The following is a 20,113-nucleotide window of genomic DNA, read 5'->3' as shown; positions in this document are numbered from 1 at the left end:
TCACACAAAGGGAGCTGAGGTGTGCCCTGCATATCCTGACAGCCCATCACCGAGCTGATGGGTCTTCCTGAGCTAGAGTTGTGAGAGGAGCTGACACTTGCACCTTAATAGGGCTGTCCCTGTCCTCATACAAAGCAGTCTCCACCCCCCATCCTTCCCTCCCCAAGTATGTCTGGGGCCAGGGCAGGGAAAATCAGTGTCTTGTTCACTACAAAGACTTCTCTCTGAAGTTTGCCTACCCTCGCCTTGTCATAAGAAACTGCTGCCAACGCCGCATCAGCTTCTCTGCAACCATAAGGAGCAAACGCCTCACCTCCCTTGCCTAGCAGTAAGGAACCAACGCTGCACCAGCTCCAACGACGCCTCACCCCTCCAACGCCATGCAACATCTTTGTTTCCTCCTTATTTTCAAAGGCACTATAACCAGGATCTATACAACTCCATGGCCGGCTCATGCTCCCTCCCGGGTGTTGCCAGACTGTTAGAAGTGACTCCGTCAAGCTGCTCCGATATCCCCAGATGGAGCTATTGGCCTTTTAGGTGCTAGACTAAATTTATCTTTGAAATTCCATATCTCTACTTTGTCGTTTATGGTTTTGTTTTACTGAGATAAATATTGGCTATTTTTCTGAACTGGAGGGGAGTATGTTTTGTAGTGTTTTCACTCTTACTGCCAATTAGAAGGCAGCAAATAAGTGACAACAAAGCCAAGGAATATTAAGCAATGGTGGACTGTAAGACCCTTGCTGTATGAAACCTCTTGCACAAGAGGTCATTCCGTACGTGCGCTGTTGCAGGCATGACCTAAAAGAAGGAGAAACAATGCTACAAAGTGAGGTAGGGCATTACGGCTATCCACATGCTCCAGTGTCCGTCTGGTGTCCCTAGCGCCCGTCTCCTGCGCATATTGCAACATTGGTGCTACTAGTGTTAATCTCCCTTATTTAGGCTCGTAGCACCGAGTGATCCTATGGCGCCGTGCATACTCCTCCCCTGAACTAGTACTGAGCTGGGGTCACTAATGGTCCCCCACCTTTTAATGTTGCAGTATGCCAGGGCTGCTCCTCTGGCGGCACCAAAATCCCTTAATCATGCGCACACCTTTCTAGTATATCACACTCTGAAATACACCATCACTCGAGAACATTAGACATTTATATTAACAGTAACACTCGAAAACAAGCCACAGTTATGTAGCATCTCATACCATGTCATCTAAGATACACACCTTACATTTCTTCAAAATACACACATGGCACAACAATGATTCATAACAGAATTCAGCAGGCCGTTATCCAAAATGAACCGTTACTAAACAAAGCTATCAGTGATGGTCAAACCGGCAATTATCCATTAAGAGTCACGGCTTAACAATAACAAAAGCATCTACAGACCATCTTGATTCCAGTCCATGAGGGCCACAGAGCCGCAATGCGTGCATAACGGCAGAATGACAAATGTGCTTTTCAAATGCACAGACACTTGATGCTGCACGTACTGTGTACGAAGAAGCAGGCTCTGCGGCTGTCTGGTGTACCTCTTGAGCGAGAGCAAGGGGATACTAGAGTTCCGTTGCACATTGTGTACAAGGTCTATGTAAGGAAACAAGCAGTCGTGTTGGGTGCATTTCTAGTGTGTGACAGAAGGTCGCACTGCTACAACGTGTGCAAGCATTGAATTAATCTTTCAACGCAACCTGTGTTGTTGTATCTTATTTGGGTTCACAAGTTTGAACTGCCGATGCGTTTATTTCTGTAAGGGAAGCATGGTAAAAGCATTTACACCACATTAAAGTCAAAAGGCTTTATATGTTCGTGTATGTTTTTCTTTTCTCTTCCCTGAAACGCAGAGGGCACAAGGACCAGAAGCGAGAGAACCCAAAAGCTTACGAGCTAGGCACTAGGCCTCAATGAGGCATCTGAGAGTAGATTTCCCAAAGTTCTCCACATGAAGTAACCTGAACTCGTGAACATAAAGGCACAGAAGACACGTGGTAGAAAGATCTGCAGTTCCTCAGGTGGGTAGTAAGTAGGTGACATACAAAGAGTCTCTAAAATGAGTAAGTAACACAGTTGGTGAGTTACTTAGCAAAAGTGAAGGGAAAAACACACAGGAAGGAAAACAGATCCCTGAGGCACTGGCGAACAGCTTTTTACTACTGGCAGGACCATACCCTATCATGGACCCAAGAGGACTGTCTGGGGCACTTACATTATACCTGTTGGGTAGAGTTGTTTTGCATCATCGTCTACTGATGCCCCACACAGAGCAGGTGTAAGACTTGAGTAGGTGCAAAACACTTAGTGCGAAGATTTACCATCTTTCACAGAGGGTTGAGGAGCCCCTGCACAGGATGGAGCAACAGGAACGTTTTCCTTTCTAAAGTGTATGTGAACCATGACAAACATGTGAAGGGCAGAGCTAGTGCATATGAATACGGACTGAGTTTTGTACCCGGCTCCTCAAACAGCCAGGATAGTCATTCTTTACATTTTGCAAGCTGCGTCAGTGGTATTTGAAAATTAACTTTGAGTATGTACCAAAGAGGTTGGCAAATGGAATTCCAGTCCGGATGATAGTGTTTTCTGAGCAAGCAACTAAAATATGGTATAGCATTTATTAAGACAAGCAAGTGTGTCTGCTCCTGTACATGCGAGTGCCAACCAGACCCACACAAAGAACAACTCTAAATGTGTGATGGTACACAGTGGAGAAACTAAGACCACCTCAGTAAACTAGGGTTTAAACTCTGCTGTACAGAAGGTGATATAAGCAAGTTACAACATGTTTCATGCTAGAAAATCGACGGAGCTACCAACTATCAACATGTACGATAAAAACATTCAAACAAGCATTGGCAAAGCCAACAGATCTTCCCTTCGTGGCCTACTGCCTTTGCTTTTTGCTACTGCTTTACAGATTTGATAAAAGGTACTGGTGGCTGCGTTATTCAGTAGGCATGTGCATGCCTGATGACACATATGCAGGCCTACTGACTGGCATGGCAGCCTTTTTTTTTTTTATTTACTTATCCAAGATGGCAACACCACCTGAATCAGTAAGCTTATTAAAAAATAAAAAAACTATATATATATATATATATATATATATATATATATATACATACATACATACATACACACACACACATACACACACATACACACACCATTTGCAAATGCAAAAGCACCTTATTTAGAAAGAGAAAAAAAAACTGCAGGCCAGCGGCATATAGCAGGTGCCGGGCCGTCGAAAATAAATATATATTTTTAATGACGGGGGGGGGGTTTGGCTGGGAGAGGGGTGAAACAACATAGAGGAAGGGAGGAACAAACCACAGAAGCAATTTGAGAATAATTGAAACAATTAAAAAAAAAAAAAGCCAGGGAGGATAAGGAAGCAACAGAGAGGGTTGTGAGTGGGGACATGGAGGTTGTACCAGGAGCAAATGTGCACGCCAGAATAAAAAGTAGCCAATCATGGAGACACCAACTGGGAGGGGGGTGGGGGAAGCGACAAGTACTAGCTCTCGGTGAGGGGTTATGTGACGGTAAGCATTAGACGAGAGAGGGATCCCGAAAACAGATTCACTCTTGTGAGGGAGGCGCTTAAAAAATAAAAATGCAGTTCCCTAAATGAGAGCTGTAGCAAGACAGGCCAGCCAATCAAAAGGAAGGTAAAGAGGATATCCTCCAAGGGAGGGATCAATGATAGCAAATCCAATGAACAAGAAGGCAACAAATGAGTGTTACAAAGCCAACGAACAGTAAGCAATGGCTAAGTTCTACACTCACTGCAAGACTTTGGTATGATCCTTTGCAACTGGACAGCTAAAGGCTAACTGGGAGTCAAGACCTATAACATATCACAAATTCTGCTCAACCTATATCACTTTCTTAGAGGATTATTCTACCTTTGATCCATATTATTAGATACCAAAATCACAAAGTAACTATTATTTGTACTGCTTGTATCAAAACGCTAGTATCTTTTAATTTATTATAGAAATGTGTACTCTTTTTACATTATTAAATTGTTTCTACAACACAAGCCCCACACATGTTCATTAAAGCATTCAAACTTTACACATCCTTTACCACCGTATGAACTTAATCCTACTCAACACACACACATTGATTTTATATATATACACACATACACACACACACATAAATCCAGTGGCAAATGGATAGTTAGTTTCCATAGTAAAAGCATTTTTTGGTTTGCCAGTAACTTTGGCGGCTTTTGACGAATCTTCCACTTCAGCTCCTTTCTGAAAGGTTTTGGGGCTGATCCATCAGGGAAGGACGGAGAAGGAGCTTCCCGGAATGTATTTTTCCAATTCATTTTTCCATAGAAACTTCAGACACATCTACAGCCCTAACAGCTAAGCAGATTCACACAAAATTTGGGAGAATGGTAGATCTTGGTCCAGGAAAGAAAGAATGCTTTTTTAATTATTATTTGGTTTAGATTCGTTCTGTAGTTTTTGAAAGATTAATGTTTAAAAACTTTGAGTATTTTGTGCCACTGAAGCTCCACGGGGCCAACTGATCTCATGGTGAGAGCCGACTGGCTGCCATCACATCAATATCGCTGTGGTGGCAGAAATCTTATGATTGTTAAGGTTGGGGCGACACTAACACTAATTAAAAATATGGTAGGAAAAAATAAAATAAAAACACACACACACACACACACACACACAAAGAGCAGTGGTTTGCCATGCTTGTAATAACCACCTTTAAGCGGCGGGGTGCTTCTAGGCCGTGGTGTAAAATAAGAGCAGCAGAATGCGTTGCCTATTCTGTTAGAGGTAATAGGCCCTGGGGACAGCATCCTCCGAGGCCTGAACTTTACAGGAAACAGCAGGGATCCCATAACTCAGGGCTGGCTCATTCACTTTGTCCCAGGGAAACCACCCAGTGACAAAATAGTTTCCCTGCCAGCATTTAGGGCAAGCAGGGAAACATGTCTGTTCCTACCTGACGGGAGCATTTCTAAAGCTTCCGCCAGGTTGGAGCAGGCATGACTTTCCCTGCTCGCAAGCATGCAAGGAGGAAGACATCTGCTCTCACTCAGCTGAAGCTTTAAAAATTTTTTTAAAAAGGCTCCTGCAAAGATGGGTGCTTGTGGGAAACTGGATCTGGCCCTGGGGCTCCCCCCTTAAACACTCCCCAACTTACTGTTTTTTTTGGGGGGGTGGGTGGGCCTATGATCACCTCCCCTTTTTAATGTAATTCAGTGCTGGACGGAGGCCTATTAAGGCTTGGGAGAGGGGGGCTGCACCCTTCCTCCCTTTAACATATGTTTTGGCCCCAGGGAGGGAGCGTCCAGGGCCCACTGTATGTCTGTGTCACACTGCACCCTCCCCATTACAAATGTCTTTGAAACCTGGGGTTTGAGGCCCCTGGGACACGGCACTATTGGTTCAGGAAGGCAGAAGCATGCATGCCCTTGCCTTCATTTTAAACAAAAACACAAAAAAGACCCTGGGACTTGAAGAGGGTGGCCGAGTGCCCACACTCTAAAAAATAAATAAATAATAAAAAAAAAAATTTTTTTAAACAAAACAAAAAAAAAAAAAGGTGAAGGGGTGTGGTCTCAGAAGCGACTTAGTTAAGGGGCTGCACCAACGGGTTGGACTTGTGGCCAACCCCACCGTGCGCACAGCCAAAGGCCGGGTTATAGGGTCTGTATTAGGGAGGGAGGGGGAAAAGAAAGCCAAAAAAAAAAAAAAACAGGGGTGTAATCTAAATACATATTTCTAAAATTAACAGTTAAAAGATTATATATATATTTTTTTTTTTTTAACAAGCAATACGAGTAAAACGGGTTATTCTGTAGTCTCAGTATGGATTACTGAATAGTTCAAATTTCTAGAGAAGTTGAGAGGGAGTTTATGTGATATGTTTACTTTATCACTACCCCTCTCTGACGGTATTCCAACAATGGACGTGCCCTCAAAATATTCAATGCATGCAACAGTATTAACATTACAAAGCTAAACTGGAAACAGTGGTCAGGTGGGTTCTACATAAAAAAAAAAAAACTAAATCCATGATTACCATCAACAAGCCACAAACCTTTTAAGATTCAGGGAATTTGAATGGGTAAACAAAAACCACAACAGTTCTCACCATTACACAATTAGAGCAGTTCACCTATCAACAGCCTTTAACACATGTCCCTCTGCAAAGTCACATAACACGTATAATATTGTTGCATTCCCATAGCACTAGCCTAACTCCAGTTGAGTTCACAAAGATATAAGATGCTCCTTGTTGGTCACATAAGTGGGTATTACTTCAGCTGCGCATTGTTAATCAAGAGGGTGTCATACATGTGTGCCAGTGCACCCTATTCTTGAGCAAGCACTTGTAACAGCATCATATGCTGAGAACGTGATTTGGGAGTGAGAGTGACAGTTTCAATGGCAGCACCAACAAACCAGTAAAACCCGCAGTTCAGCTCCGACTGCAAGCAGCCACTTCTTTCTTGAGGTTTTAAAATTAAGAAACAAGTCAACAATCGCATTCCCTTTCAAAACATGTAGCAATGCCTGCATGACTGGACAAAAATAGCTTTTAACAATGGGACTGGGATGGGAGCCTACTCTGGAGCAAAAATAAACCTATGTAGGCACTGTGAGCCTCAGCCATACAGTGAAAAATAATCCACCTATAAGAGACAAGAAGCCAACCCCTAAAAGAGCTAAGTCACCAAAAACATGGAGCCTACCCAAGAGGGACCAAGGCCGAAACCCTAGCAGTGTGTTAAATTACTAGAAGAAAGTAGATGGGCTCTGCCCAGCATGGTTTGCAAGTCCAATGTCAGAATGTGCGGTTAGGTCACCAGTAACATAAATGTGTGACAGTTTGAATACTGGAATGAAATCTTTAATGGCAGGTCTAAAGGGCAACATATTTAAGCTGGCAAACTAAAGCACACGCACACACAATTCTATGTTCAACCAAAAAAATATATATAATGTTGCAAAACGAAATTGAACATGAAGTCGGATGATTTCAAATCAAGTTATTACGATTGGAACCTCACACATGATATCTGCTGGAGACCAATACGTACATTCGTATGCAAACTCAAGTTCCTGTTTCTCATTCAAGAACAGCAGAGAAGCGCAGTAATTTAAATAAAATGAACATGCATAAAAGCATCATAAATTGGAGCAGAACAAACAATATATAAAAAGGAAATATTTTGTTACATGCAGAACAGGTACAGTCTTAGAAAAGCATTCAATTAAAAATCAGATTTGATTAATTAACAACTCTTACGAGTTGATACTAGGCCTACCCAGAAGTCACATTTAAGAGTATTTCCTTTCTCAAATGTGCATGACCTCTGTTGCTTGACTTTACTGAATTCCTAACATTAACAAATTCCAGCATGCTTCAACTAAATAAAAATGTTTCTACTGTAACCTTTGCATGACCTACCCATGCTAACTTCTGTCTAAACCCATGAAAGCTATATTATTTACTCTTTTCTATCTATGACCACTTATGGGATGTCAAAACTTACTAATCTAAATGTACTTCTTTATGAATAAGCCTATAGTGTGGAAACACATTAAAGTGGAAATGATGAAATTGGAATGAATTAAAAATTGACACAAGTGTCTTGATTTTCAGAGAGCAAAGTGTACGAGAAAGAACAGCTATGTAGCCACAGCAACTGCAAAAGCAACAAATTGTGATTTACTTTGGAGTACTCTTTGTTTTGCCCGTTATCACAAGCTGAAGATGTTCCGCTCTCATGCACAGCTCGACATATGATTGGCTATTTAATTTATGTTTTACAATTCAATAGTTTGTGAATGTTAATTATAAAGTATAAAGCATGTCCCAGGGCAACTATAGCTAGCAAGAGCACAAACTCACGCTAGGACATTTGAGGATAACTGACCAGACTAGAAACACTGTGCTTTTGGAGCAATTAGGACTTGTGAAATTCTCGCTCTCAGACACTTTGAACTCTTACTACAGACAGACCGTTCTCCGCCTAGACTATTTTCTTTAGTATAGTTGGTTATAGTATTCTTCATGAAGACACACATCTTTTCTGACTAGACTGTTCTTTAAAATACGTGTTCTCTCTTAATGATATATTTAAATGTTTCCCCGATTTAAACAACAAGAATAGGGATAGATTTGAGACATGCTTCATGCAATGTTCTGCAACTACTAATTGATTAATAAAAGCTTAAGACCTTATAAGAGGTAGTCAACTCATTATTGACTCTGAAATAAACTAAGTTGTGATTGTTAATTTGACTTGGTTGAGAAATTGCAGCTTCCAGAGCTGCTGAACATTGCGTGGCCATCAGTGCAGGCAACAAACGAGCCTTGGTAGCTGCAAGTGTGGTCCACCAGCTTTCTGGCACCTGGAGGTCATTTGGAAGGGAGTAGCGGCTTGAAATTTAGCACAGTCCTCACTCCCACTCCTTGGATGCTGGACACAGATTATTTGGGCTCAGGCACTCAGAGCCCATCAGGTCACAGTTCTTCATCCTCAGCACTTCTTTACTTTTGCAATTTATAGGGGACTGGTGCCACCCATCAGGGGTCTTCTTTAGAGTATTGGTGTCCACAGGGGACCCCCCTGGCCGGAATCAACAAGTTTTCACCACTAGCACACAGTTCTAGTACTGGTCTCCACAGGTCACTGGGTCCTCTTCTTTGCACTGGGGCTGGAGTCCAAGTCCTGTTACTGTTTCTTTCTTCTATTCCAGGTTACGTTCTAAGTTCTTGTGCCAGGGGAGCCCCTTAAATCCTGGTTTAGATGGCACTTAATGGTGTGAGGGTCAGTGGCCAATGGGCTACTGTCACTGTGACTAGTCCACCTCTGCAGTGACGACTTCCTGTGGGGACTAAGTCACTTTCTACCCAGAACCCACTATTCTAGGGGTCTGCCAAGATGGCAAAACCCTTCCTTGGCTGTGCAGACCGCCTAGCCCACCCTCAAAGGTGTGGCTAGTTCGAGGGAGGTGCACGCCTCCTGCACAGCTAATCTTCCACCTGCCCAGTAGGGCAGGCCAGGAAGGCTTTGTCCTCCACTGGGGGTACAACTACTTGCACATCAAAGGCTCGGGGAAGCCTTTGAAGCTCCCCGCCCCAATGCTTCTCTCACTAGCCAGCCTGGGAGGGAAGAGGTGTGACTTACTTCCTGCCCGTGCCCTTTGTCTTACATCTTGCCGAGGTGCTAGCACCACCGGCAGGAGGTCAGGCTCGTCTGTGGCGACAGCCGCACAAGAGAGCCCGCCAAAACAGTACAGGACAGGGTAACTTGGTGGGCACCTTCTAAGGGTGCAACCGGGGCATATATTTTTTCACCCTAAACATGGGCATCATGTTCAGGGTTAAAAAGCACATTGTTTGATACCAAACACAAAATAATTTGGTTGGGCCTTTGCAGGGCTGGACATCTGAGCAGTGGTCAAATCCCAGTGCAAGTTCTCCAATGGACCGCCGGATACTTGGGCCACCACTGCAGTTTAAATGCCAGCATAGGGACACATGTGCTCGTGCCCTCACTCATGGAACAGTTCACACTGCCCCTTGGGTTAGAGGGGGCCCTTACCTTAGGGATGGCTGGCCTGTCAATGGGCAGTAACAGGCACTCTGCCTGCACCTGATGTGGGTAGAGTCTCACTAGAGCAGCAGGCTGGTCATGAATGCTGACTTGGCAGCTCTGCAGTCTCTCTTTTAGTTGGGGTACTCAGGGTGGCACAATGAGTGCTGTAGCCCTGGTACTCCCTTTACCAACCTTGCCTTTGGTACCATTTACTGGGGACCAACAGGGGTGGTAAGGTGCTTGCCAATTGGCTTATGCAATTTGACATACCATTTTAAAGGAAAGAGCACTGGTACAGGGGCGTGGTTAGCAGGCCTCAGTACACTGACAGGTCAAAAACAACAGCATCTAGCAGTTCAAATGGGGCAAACAGTGGAAGGCATCTGCAAAAAGGCCAGTTGGCCACAGGGCCAGAGATGTGGTGTATTTTATAAATGTAGGATGCTCCGCTCCCCCGGTCTCATTTCCTATCCAAATGGAATTCACAACAAAGTCAATACATCCACTAAGACAGTACCAACTTTAACAGGCGACAAAACATACAAAAGTGCGGAGTAATTTTCAGCTTGGCATAGTCGGAAGTAATTTCATTTGTGCAACACAAGCAGGATCAATTAAATAAATTACATTACATCTTCTACCATATGAAAAGGAGATACCAACGGCTGAACGTAATGCTCGCAAGCATTTTCATATAAGCATCTCACTCCCACCCTGTTTTTTGAAGCTTAAGCTTTTCATTTTTGGTAAGGGTTTTTCAAATACAAACCTTTCAGGAAAGGAAGGGCTGCATATCTAGGTCGTACTCCAGAAGGTAAATCAAAAGTGTACAAAGTGTCCACGCATCTGAATATTTTTTTGTTATTTATTTTTTAAAACACGTTCATAGCATTACCCCCACGCATTAGCAATGTGCATACCATAATAATAATCTTAGTTCTAGTGAAGTATGTGCTCTAAACTGGGAGTAGTTATTAAGAAACTAATGGCCCTGGCACTAATGGATGTATTTCATGCTTGTTAAGTCTTTCTATATATATATATATATATATATATATATATATATATATATATATATATATATATATATATATATATATATATATATATATATATATATATCTCAGTGAGATAATCTTTCTAATTTCTGACACTCGCCTTTTCTGTCCTAATATTTTCCTGGTTAGTCCTATCTCCTTCTTCTTGCCCCTTTTCATTACTACCTTTCTCGTCGTTTTTTTTTTTTTTAATCCGTTTCCCTATCGGTCGTCTCTTAGACGCTCCTCATTTACACTGTCCTTTCTGTGCAACCCTTCTATTTAATGTATTGCTTAAGTCATTGCATTCTTCTATTCCAGATACCATTTTCTCCTGCATCCACGAAGCGCAGAGATTTCTGGCATGCACCCCCACCTTCTCAGACAATGCTTCCCATTAAAACCCTACCATTTTCCTTGTACCTCATACGCACGTTCGTGTTAGTCGCCTGTTTCTTTAACACTGCCAAACTCCCCATTTGTTCGTTCATTGTATGTGAAAAAAAGAAAAAAAAAAAAAAAACACCCGTACCATGGCACCTGTAAGTAACTGAGCGCCCTTAATGCACAGCCCTTAAGTGGCATGGATTTAGGGTGTGGTCTATTTTCCCTACAGAAATGCCCGCCTAATTAATGAAGGTTCGAGTAACCACACAAACGAATTTTAACATGAAGTTTAGCCAGTATTCAATGAGAAGGTAACTAGCATATTTCTAAGGCTGAGTATGAGAACCACTGAGTTACCGGTTAATTGCCTAAGAGCACAGTATTGTTCCTGCAACAACAAAAACATTACGAGAGGCCAGAACTAAAGGCTTCGCCCATGATTGTTTTCTCCTGCGTATCCATCAAGTGCTTTATATAATATAACTGTTTTAGCAAAAACAAAATCCTTCAGTGAGTTCAAGTTCTGTCAAGCACTGCATATACCTTTACAAACGAAGACAACTCAAAACACACCCTCTGTATGCTGTAACCAAGTTTACTGGTCTTAAAATCCAGGTTAGGAATGGAACCGACAATTGGGTGCCTACAGTATCGCTTTCCTCCTTCATGAAAAAATAGGGTACTGGGAAGCACACATCCTTTAACAATTTAAATGATCTAGGAGGTATTAACTGCCTATGCATCCTGCTATCATTGCAACACTTTGGTAACGCCTCGAACACCACAGAAAGCGTGAGTAGCCTACAAAACAGGAAACACTTTGGAATATTAACGACAGTGAATGTTTGAGAACTTGCCAAAATATTTAGTCACTGAGAATATCAGACAATACTATTTTTCACCACTGTTATCCCCGTACATGGCACTGCCCCAGACTACTATTACTACTGCTACGTGCTTAAAAGAAATAAGCATCCTTATGTTTTGACTAGTAAACTCTGTATAATAGCTAATTAATAGATCTTCCCAAATACAAGCCCAACTCAAAAGCCATCTATATGGATTCAAAACACACTAATAAACTTAAGTTCACATGGTTACAGTATAGTCATCCACTAAAAAATGATGCTATAAAGTGGGGTCTGACCGACAATCTGTATCACAGGACGTACAACAATGAAAAGTGGCGAGATGGTCGCTAAAATGTTGTGGTATATTGCATAACTGATTTACTTCTGACAAGAACAATTGTTGTGGTTAGAATGTGTAGATATGTGCGTTACAGATGAATATTTCTTTTGGCTATAGTTAGACGTGGGTTTGTTGAAAACCTCGCTATGACAGCTGCACTGTTTAAATACAAAGTGTTCTAGAAAAGTACTTTAAAACGTAACGGTGTGTCAAATCTGAATCATCTCTAATACAAGGGTTGTCTTGCTTGCTTAAAGTCCCTTCAGTTTGAAGAAAGGAAGGCAGTGACCACATTTATTTACTACTGTAGTTTTTACTGAAAGGATCGGAGAGCAACGAAGCATCGATAAAAGGCAAACCTGAATTCAACAGACTAACATGTGAATATAAAATAAAGATACATCGCACGGTTGTGCATGTTATTATTACACTATGGTAGCCATCTGAACATCAAGCTTGAATATCTGAAGGAAAGTCAGTTCCTAGGTTTTAAGAGGCAATTGTTGCCAAGCAGCTCCGAGCTTCAAAGGAAACATTCCACAACAGCAGCGCCATCTTAAGAGCAGATACCAAGCAGGAGGAGGGGGCGCACAGCCGCTCTTGGCGGCTCCCATGGCCCTCCTTACACCAGCCCGAGGAATCGCATGTATGATCACTGCTATTATACAAATAGCGCAATTGTTACCGATAGTTTTATGAGAAAAATACTCAGTATTTACTAGAACATGTTTATTTGGTACATTAAGCATCGAAATTTTCATATTATCCCTGCAGAACAAGTACCAGTGGTATTTATCACTCCCAATAAATTCCGATGTCGACCAATGCGATAAAATATCATACTAATTACCGAGCCACATTATGGTAATGCATTGTCATCTAAAAGGGCACCTAAGGTGGAAGGATTCCTGAGCTCTGCTGTCAGATCACGTTTATACCAAGGTCGGGAATTGATGTATCAGGGAGATTTTGATACGAGGTGTACGGATGGCAACTCACTTAAGGACGAGTGTACATCGAGCAGGAAAGGACCACAGCTAAACCGACGCTGCAGTGAAATGGGTGGCAGAGCCAAGATCCGCCTAGAATAAATAAAAGGAGGGAGGCAGGTCACGGACGGCGTGAGCAGGTCGCAATCAGTAGTGACAGAGCAAGACAGTGTGGGTCTACCTCTATCCGCCCTTCACTCCGAAGAAGACAGGTTAACGTTCAGTTGACTCCTCTTCTGACCTCACTACTCACACTTTAGATTCCGATCTAAGTGACTGCAATCCCTCGGCATACCTGCACATCTTATTCTCATATGCTTTGAAATAACCACAATTGAACAGGTACCGTCTTCATGCATTAGATCACTTTTCGATCGTGATGCTGAAGCTTCCGTTCACGTCCAGAGGATTTTAACTAATAGTTAAAGGGAACAGAGTAGTTTCAGGTCATCAGAACATAGCAATTACAGCCCGGACAACGAGTAGGCCGCCGGTTTCCATGCACGTTTCGTGGGTGACCTGTACGCTTAGGAAACGGTGTTTACGTCATTAGGAACGTGGTGGGTGCGACATTTTGGTATGCAAGTCTCTCCAGTGTCCAGTGTGAGGGGGAACTTCTATTCTTGGACAAAAAAAGAAAACCGAGTTGCGGTGTATATATGAATAAACGTACAAGCCCACCCCTGATCCAACGCATATCGTTTCCTAAAACCTATTGGTGTCACCTGCCCATAAGACCCTTGGTAAGGCAGTCTATGAGCTGGTGCCCCGCCTGGGAACAATTATTTTTCACATTCTACCCTCTTCTCGCAGTCCGTTTCGTCCCCTATTCAACCTAGCTACTTTCCGCAGAGTGCATTCACCTCTTAGGCCCTCCCTCGCCAGCCGAGATCAGTTTCGCCCAGCCCCCAATCCACCCCTCCCTCGCACCTTCTCGCACAGGGTCTTCACTTGGCCTTCGGACAGCTGCTTGCACTCATTGAGCTGCTCTATCCATTGGTCCAGCTCTTTACAAAACGGCTTCTCGTCCATGGCGGGCAGCGCGCGGCTCTTCGTTCAATTACAAGAGGGTGACACGGCGCCTTCCCCGAGAGCGAAGCACCGGCGCCGATCCCTCCGTGAGCTCGGAGGAGGAGGAGGAGGAGGAAGAAAGGCAGCTCCAGCAAGGCCGGAAAGCGCTAAGGAGGCGTGGCTCTAGTGCGTCAGCGGCGTCCTTCCTTTGCTGCCATTGCCAAAGGCCGTCCGGCTACAGACATAGAAAAGGGACCATCCGTTCTGTTACTGGAAATAGATGAAAGACTGGAAATCCCCCTTTATAAAATGGAGACCATACATATGTTCACATATAAGATGTAAGTCTTTAGTGATGTTCATATCGTATGCAAGTACACAACAAACGCTGCAGAGACGAGCTTTTTTGTTTCAAAGTTGAAGAACCACGAAAGAATACATTGGCCAATTATTCGATGGTTCCGGCTGTTTACTGTGACGAGGAAGAACCCTTTTCTATAATGGCTGCCGCACTGAGGTCGAGAAATGTTCTTTCGTTTGTCTTTATCGTGGTTACGGACATTCAAAGTCCTGTTCAGTCCCACTCCTTTCTTATGTACACACCTTCTCATTTAAAACGCGGCTGGTTGTCTTTAACCCCCCCCCCCCCCCCCCAATAGCTGCTAAGGCCCCACCCCCTCCCCAGTGCTCCCTCTAAACTTTTTTTTTTTTTAGCCAATTTGCGGTTGTTCTCTCTTAGGCCCCCAACCTTTGGTCCACATAAACTATCCACCCCAGTTTTGAGATCTAGAAAATGGGCAAAAATAGCTACATTTTGAGTTTTTGGGGAAGAATGGGAAAAGTGCTGCAGAATTAGCGTCTGTTTTTTCCTACTAATGGCATCAACAAAGGGTTAGTGGTGCTAAAAAATCACCACCTTCCCAGCTTTCAGGAACAAGAAGGCTTGAATCAGAAAAACATTTTTTTTCAGCACAGCTTTGTATATAAACATCCGAGGCAAATGAACTTCCTCTTTCTTTGCGAACATCTCAGTCAATAAAAGTCATCAGAGAGCGAACCCAAAGAGGGACTCATAAGCTATCCACCCCAGTTTTGCGATCTAGAAAATGGGCAAAAATTGCTAAATTTTGAGTTTTGGGGGAAAATGGGAAAAGTGCTGCAGAATTAGCGTCTGTTTTTTCCTACTAATGGCATCAACAAAGGGTTAGTGGTGCTAAAAAATCACCACCTTCCCAGCTTTCAGGAACAAGAAGGCTTGAATCAGAAAAACATTTTTTTTCAGCACAGCTTTGTATATAAACATCCGAGGCAAATGAACTTCCTCTTTCTTTGCGAACATCTCAGTCAATAAAAGTCATCAGAGAGCGAACCCAAAGAGGGACTCATAAGCTATCCACCCCAGTTTTGCGATCTAGAAAATGGGCAAAAATTGCTAAATTTTGAGTTTTGGGGGAAAATGGGAAAAGTGCTGCAGAATTAGCGTCTGTTTTTTCCTACTAATGGCATCAACAAAGGGTTAGTGGTGCTAAAAAATCACCACCTTCCCAGCTTTCAGGAAGAAGAAGGCTTGAATCAGAAAAACAACTTTTTTCAGCACAGCTTTGTATATAAACATCCGAGGCAAATGACCTTCCTCCTTCTTTTAAACATCTCAGTCAATAAAAGTCATCAGAGAGCGAACCCAAAGAGGGACTCATAAGCTATCCACCCCAGTTTTGCGATCTAGAAAATGGGCAAAAATTGCTAAATTTTGAGTTTTTGGGGAAAAATGGGAAAGGTGCTGCAGAATTAACGTCTGTTTTTTCCTACTAATGGCATCAACAAAGGGTTAGTGGTGCTAAAAAATCACCACCTTCCCAGCTTTCAGGAACAAGAAGGCTTGAATCAGAAAAACATTTTTTTTCAGCACAGCTTTGTATATAAACATCCGAGGCAAATGAACTTCCTCTTTCTTTGTGAACATCTCAGTCAATAAAAGTCAATAAAAGTCTATCAAAGAGCGAACCCAAAGAGGAACTCATAAGCTATCCACCCCAGTTTTGCGATCCAGAAAACGGGCAAAAATAGCAACATTTTGAGTTTTTGTGGAAAAATGGGAAAAGTGCTGCAGAATTAGCGTCTGTTTTTTCCTACTATTGGCATCAACAAAGGGTTAGTGGTGCTAAAAAATCACCACCTTCCCAGCTTTCAGGAACAAGAAGGCTTGAATCAGAAAAACATTTTTTTTCAGCACAGCATTGTATATAAACATCCGAGGCAAATGAACTTCCTTTTTCTTTGCAAATAATTCAGTCAATAAAAGTCTATCAAAGAGCGAACCCAAAGAGGGACTCAAATCCAAATATCCAAGGAAAAACAGCAACCCAGGAAGGAAGGAACATCAAAGGATCCATCAAATAGAAGAAATATCATTTCTAGTCGAACCATAGGAAAAAAGGGAAATAAGAAGTCAATCATAAAATATGGGCAGAAAAAAACTGGTATCAGTAAAACATGCTAAAATGCCATATTAATTGGGTGGGTAATATAATGAGACATGAACATTATATCAAGATACTTAACTCATAAGAAGATGTCTTATTGATAAACTTAGGGAGGGTTTATCCTCGCCTCCGTGTCCTTAATAGAATTGAACATTCTTGACGCGAAAGCTCGAAAATGTTTCATTCTATGTCAGGAACGGAGGCTCAGAATATGCTAGTTCAAAGCTGATTTACCACGACCAATGCAATGTCTAAAATAGGTTTATAATAGAAGGTCTTAAATGTAGATTCCGAGGACCAGTCCGCTGCTTTCATAATATCCTCTAATCATATTCCCAAGTTTAAAGATTTTGAGACCATAGCTCCGCAAACTGAATGTGCCCCGAAAATGGAAACATTAATTCCTGGTTCAGAAAGAAGCCATTTGATCCATCTGGCCAAAGTAGCAGATGAGACTGGATTGAAAGGTATCTGAAGGGCAATTAATAATTGACCTCTAGGATCTCTCCTGAATTCATCCGTATCAGCTTCATAAGCTTTTTAAACATTAAACAACACACAGTTTGGAATTGAGGGGAAAAGCAGGATAAGACACAGACTTCGTGCCTGTCTTAGTGCGTCTGGAGATAGAAAAGGAAACCCCAGTAGGGGAAAAGCTCATTCCAGCCAGGTCCAGCGACCTAACATCTGACACTCTTTTGCAAGAAATGAGACACAGTAACAGGGTAAGTTTAGCCGAAAGTTGCTTACGTAACAGGAACCTATTATCTGGCCAAGAGGAAATAAAGGAAAGTACCACATTAACATCCCAAAGAGACGAATACCAAGGTAGAGGTGGTTTAGACAGGCGAATGCCTCTCATCAACTTGCAAACCACAAAGTGTTCACCAACCGGTTTACCCAAGACTGGGAGATGGCCGGCTGATATAGATGATCTATAATTATTAACAGATCTGTGGGCCAGACCCGACGCAGCGAGAGATGCTAGAAAATTAACTACTAGATTGACATCAGCATTAAAGGGATCTGCATCCCGTTCCACATACCAATGAACCCATCGCTTCCAGGCGGAGGCATGGCGTTTATGTGTGCTGGATGAGCGGGCCTGGTGGATGAAGTTGGAAGCTTGTTCAGAAATGCCTGGCAAGAGCCATTGTTGCCGTAAATTCTCCATGCCACGAGGCATAACTTGCCTCACACAATTAAGGGATGGGGAATCCCAAGAGGGTCCAACAAGAGATTGCACAGTGGAGGAATCAGAAGGATAAAATCACACAACAACTCCAGAGCCAGAAGGAACCAGGCTTGAGCTCTCCAAAGGGGGGTTACTAGAACTATCTTGGTTCCCTGACGGCGAACCTGAGTCAAGACTCGAGGGATCGTGCTGAAAGGGGGAAAGGCATACCCTCGATGAGGCGACCAGTCCTGAAGGAATGCGTCCATGGCAATTGCCTCCGGATCCGGTCTCCAGCTAAAGAAGAGGGGAAGCTGGCGATTCAATCTTGAGGCAAAGAGGTCTATCGTGAACAGACCCCATTTCTGGTTCAGAAGAGAAAACACTTCTGGGAGGAGCTTCCAATCATTGCCATCCTGAAAGAATCTGGAATTCCAGTCTGCTACTGCATTGTTCACCCCTGGCAGGTGTTCCACAATTACGGAAATGCAGTGATGGAGACAAAACTGTCAGAACTCCATGGCTATCCAAGCCAGGGTCTGAGATTTCATGCCCCCTAGTTTGTCCACATACCTCACCACCAAAATGTTGTCCATCCTCAAAAGAATGCAACAATTCAAATTTAGGGGTGGTACAATTCAGATTGCAAAAAAGCCGGCCAGACTCTCCAGGCAGTTGATGTGGAGGTGGAGTTCCTCTTTCGACCATCGACCTCCTATGGTCAAGGACCCGCAACGGGCTCCCCAACCCCATCTGCTGGATCCGATTCCAGAATCACATCTATGGAAGTGCTGAAAATCGCACGCCCATTCCAGGCCTCCATGTGCTCTAGCCACCAAGCTATTTCCGAACGGGCCTCCGATGACAGAGGCACCATGTCTGCATAGGACAGGCCCTTCTGCAGATGGGATATCTTGAGGCGTTAGATGGATCTGTAGTGAAGGGGGCTGGAAATATAGCCTGAATCGAAGAATATAAAAGTCCCACCATCCTGGCTAAGTTCCTCAAGGACACCCTCTGTTTGGATAAGAGAAGGCGCAATTCCTTCTTTATATTGCAAACCTTCTGAGGGGGAAGAATCAACTGGGCCTTCACAGCATCTATCCGAAAACCCAGGAAGTCTATCTGCTGAGACGGCAGAAGACAAGATTTGGGTTGATTGATCAAGAAACCCAGACTCTGCAGGATATGAATTGTCCATGCCAAGTGGTCTTAAAGGAGTGAGGGGTCTGGAGCCATAAGGATTAGATCGTTGAGGTAAACGATCAGACGCACCCCCAGGGCACAAAGAGACTCTACTACTGGTCTAAAGCACCAAGGAGCGGAAGAAAGCCCAAAGGGAAGGACTTGAAACTCGAAACATTGGTCTAGCCAAAGAAATTGAAGAAAGCGCCGATGAGGAGGGAAAATTGGGATGCTCAGATATGCATCCTTTAAACCCAGGTGGACCAACCAGTCCCCTTCTTGAAGGATATCTCTTAGGAGATGAATTCCTTCCATTTTGAAATGCCTGTAGACTATCCAGGCATTGAATTCCTTGAGATTGAGAAATAATCTTGATCCCCGCCTTTCTTGTCTACCATAAAGATAGGGCTTAAAAAGCCCCTTGGATGGGGTACAGCATGGCAGATCACCTCCTTTTGTAGCAGAGCTTGAACCTCCAAACTTATGACCTCTTGGTCATGACGGGAAAAATGGGGAAGAGGAGGGGGGAACTGTTGGAGAGGGGACTGATAAAACTCCAACTTGAAGCCTTGAACGGTTTCTAACACCCAAGGGTCTCGGGTTAAATTTTGCCTTTCTACAAAACAAGTCTGTACCCTGCCCCCAAGAGACACCTCCGAGGGAGGAATGAGTCTCACCTGAGTTGGCAGAGTCCTGGGAGACTCTCTGTTGTCCCTTGTAGTGTTTTCGATAACGGCCCCTACCTCCTCGGGGCGGAGAGGGGTAGAACATAGAGTCTGTTTGTTGGTCTCTGGTATACCCACGTCCGCTGGCAAAGGAATCACGTCTGGGGCTTTGATAATAGGGGCGGCCTGACAAGCGACCCCGCATATGTCCCGCCCTCCGAAAAAGAGTTTCCCTGAATACCTTCTTGAGGTATAGTTGGGCTTTGTCCATCGAATTGAAGGTAGCTGCGAACCTTGAGAGGTCTTTAATGAAGGGGACTCCGAAGAGGAGGCCCTGGGCTACCTGACCTGCTTCAGAGGTAGCAAGCTCGTTAAGCTGGGGGTCGATGCGCAT

General features: G+C 43.4%; 1 protein-coding gene across 1 annotated transcript in view; it reads right to left on the bottom strand.

Annotated features, from left to right (window-relative positions):
• Positions 1 to 14,842, bottom strand: part of PPP2CA (protein phosphatase 2 catalytic subunit alpha) — a 247,453-nt gene extending 232,611 nt beyond the window's left edge. The window contains exon 1 of the mRNA XM_069199216.1: positions 14,132 to 14,842. Within this exon, the coding sequence (XP_069055317.1) occupies positions 14,132 to 14,233 (102 nt within the window). The 5' untranslated portion in view covers positions 14,234 to 14,842. The remainder of the gene's footprint in view (positions 1 to 14,131) is intronic.
• Between the last annotated feature and the right edge of the window lie 5,271 nt (positions 14,843 to 20,113).

The sequence above is a fragment of the Pleurodeles waltl genome, chromosome 7, assembly GCF_031143425.1.
Source record: "Pleurodeles waltl isolate 20211129_DDA chromosome 7, aPleWal1.hap1.20221129, whole genome shotgun sequence".
NCBI classification, from domain to species: Eukaryota; Metazoa; Chordata; class Amphibia; order Caudata; family Salamandridae; genus Pleurodeles; species Pleurodeles waltl.
Note: the sequence above shows the minus strand (reverse complement) of the source record. Positions and strands in the feature narration are given on the sequence as shown.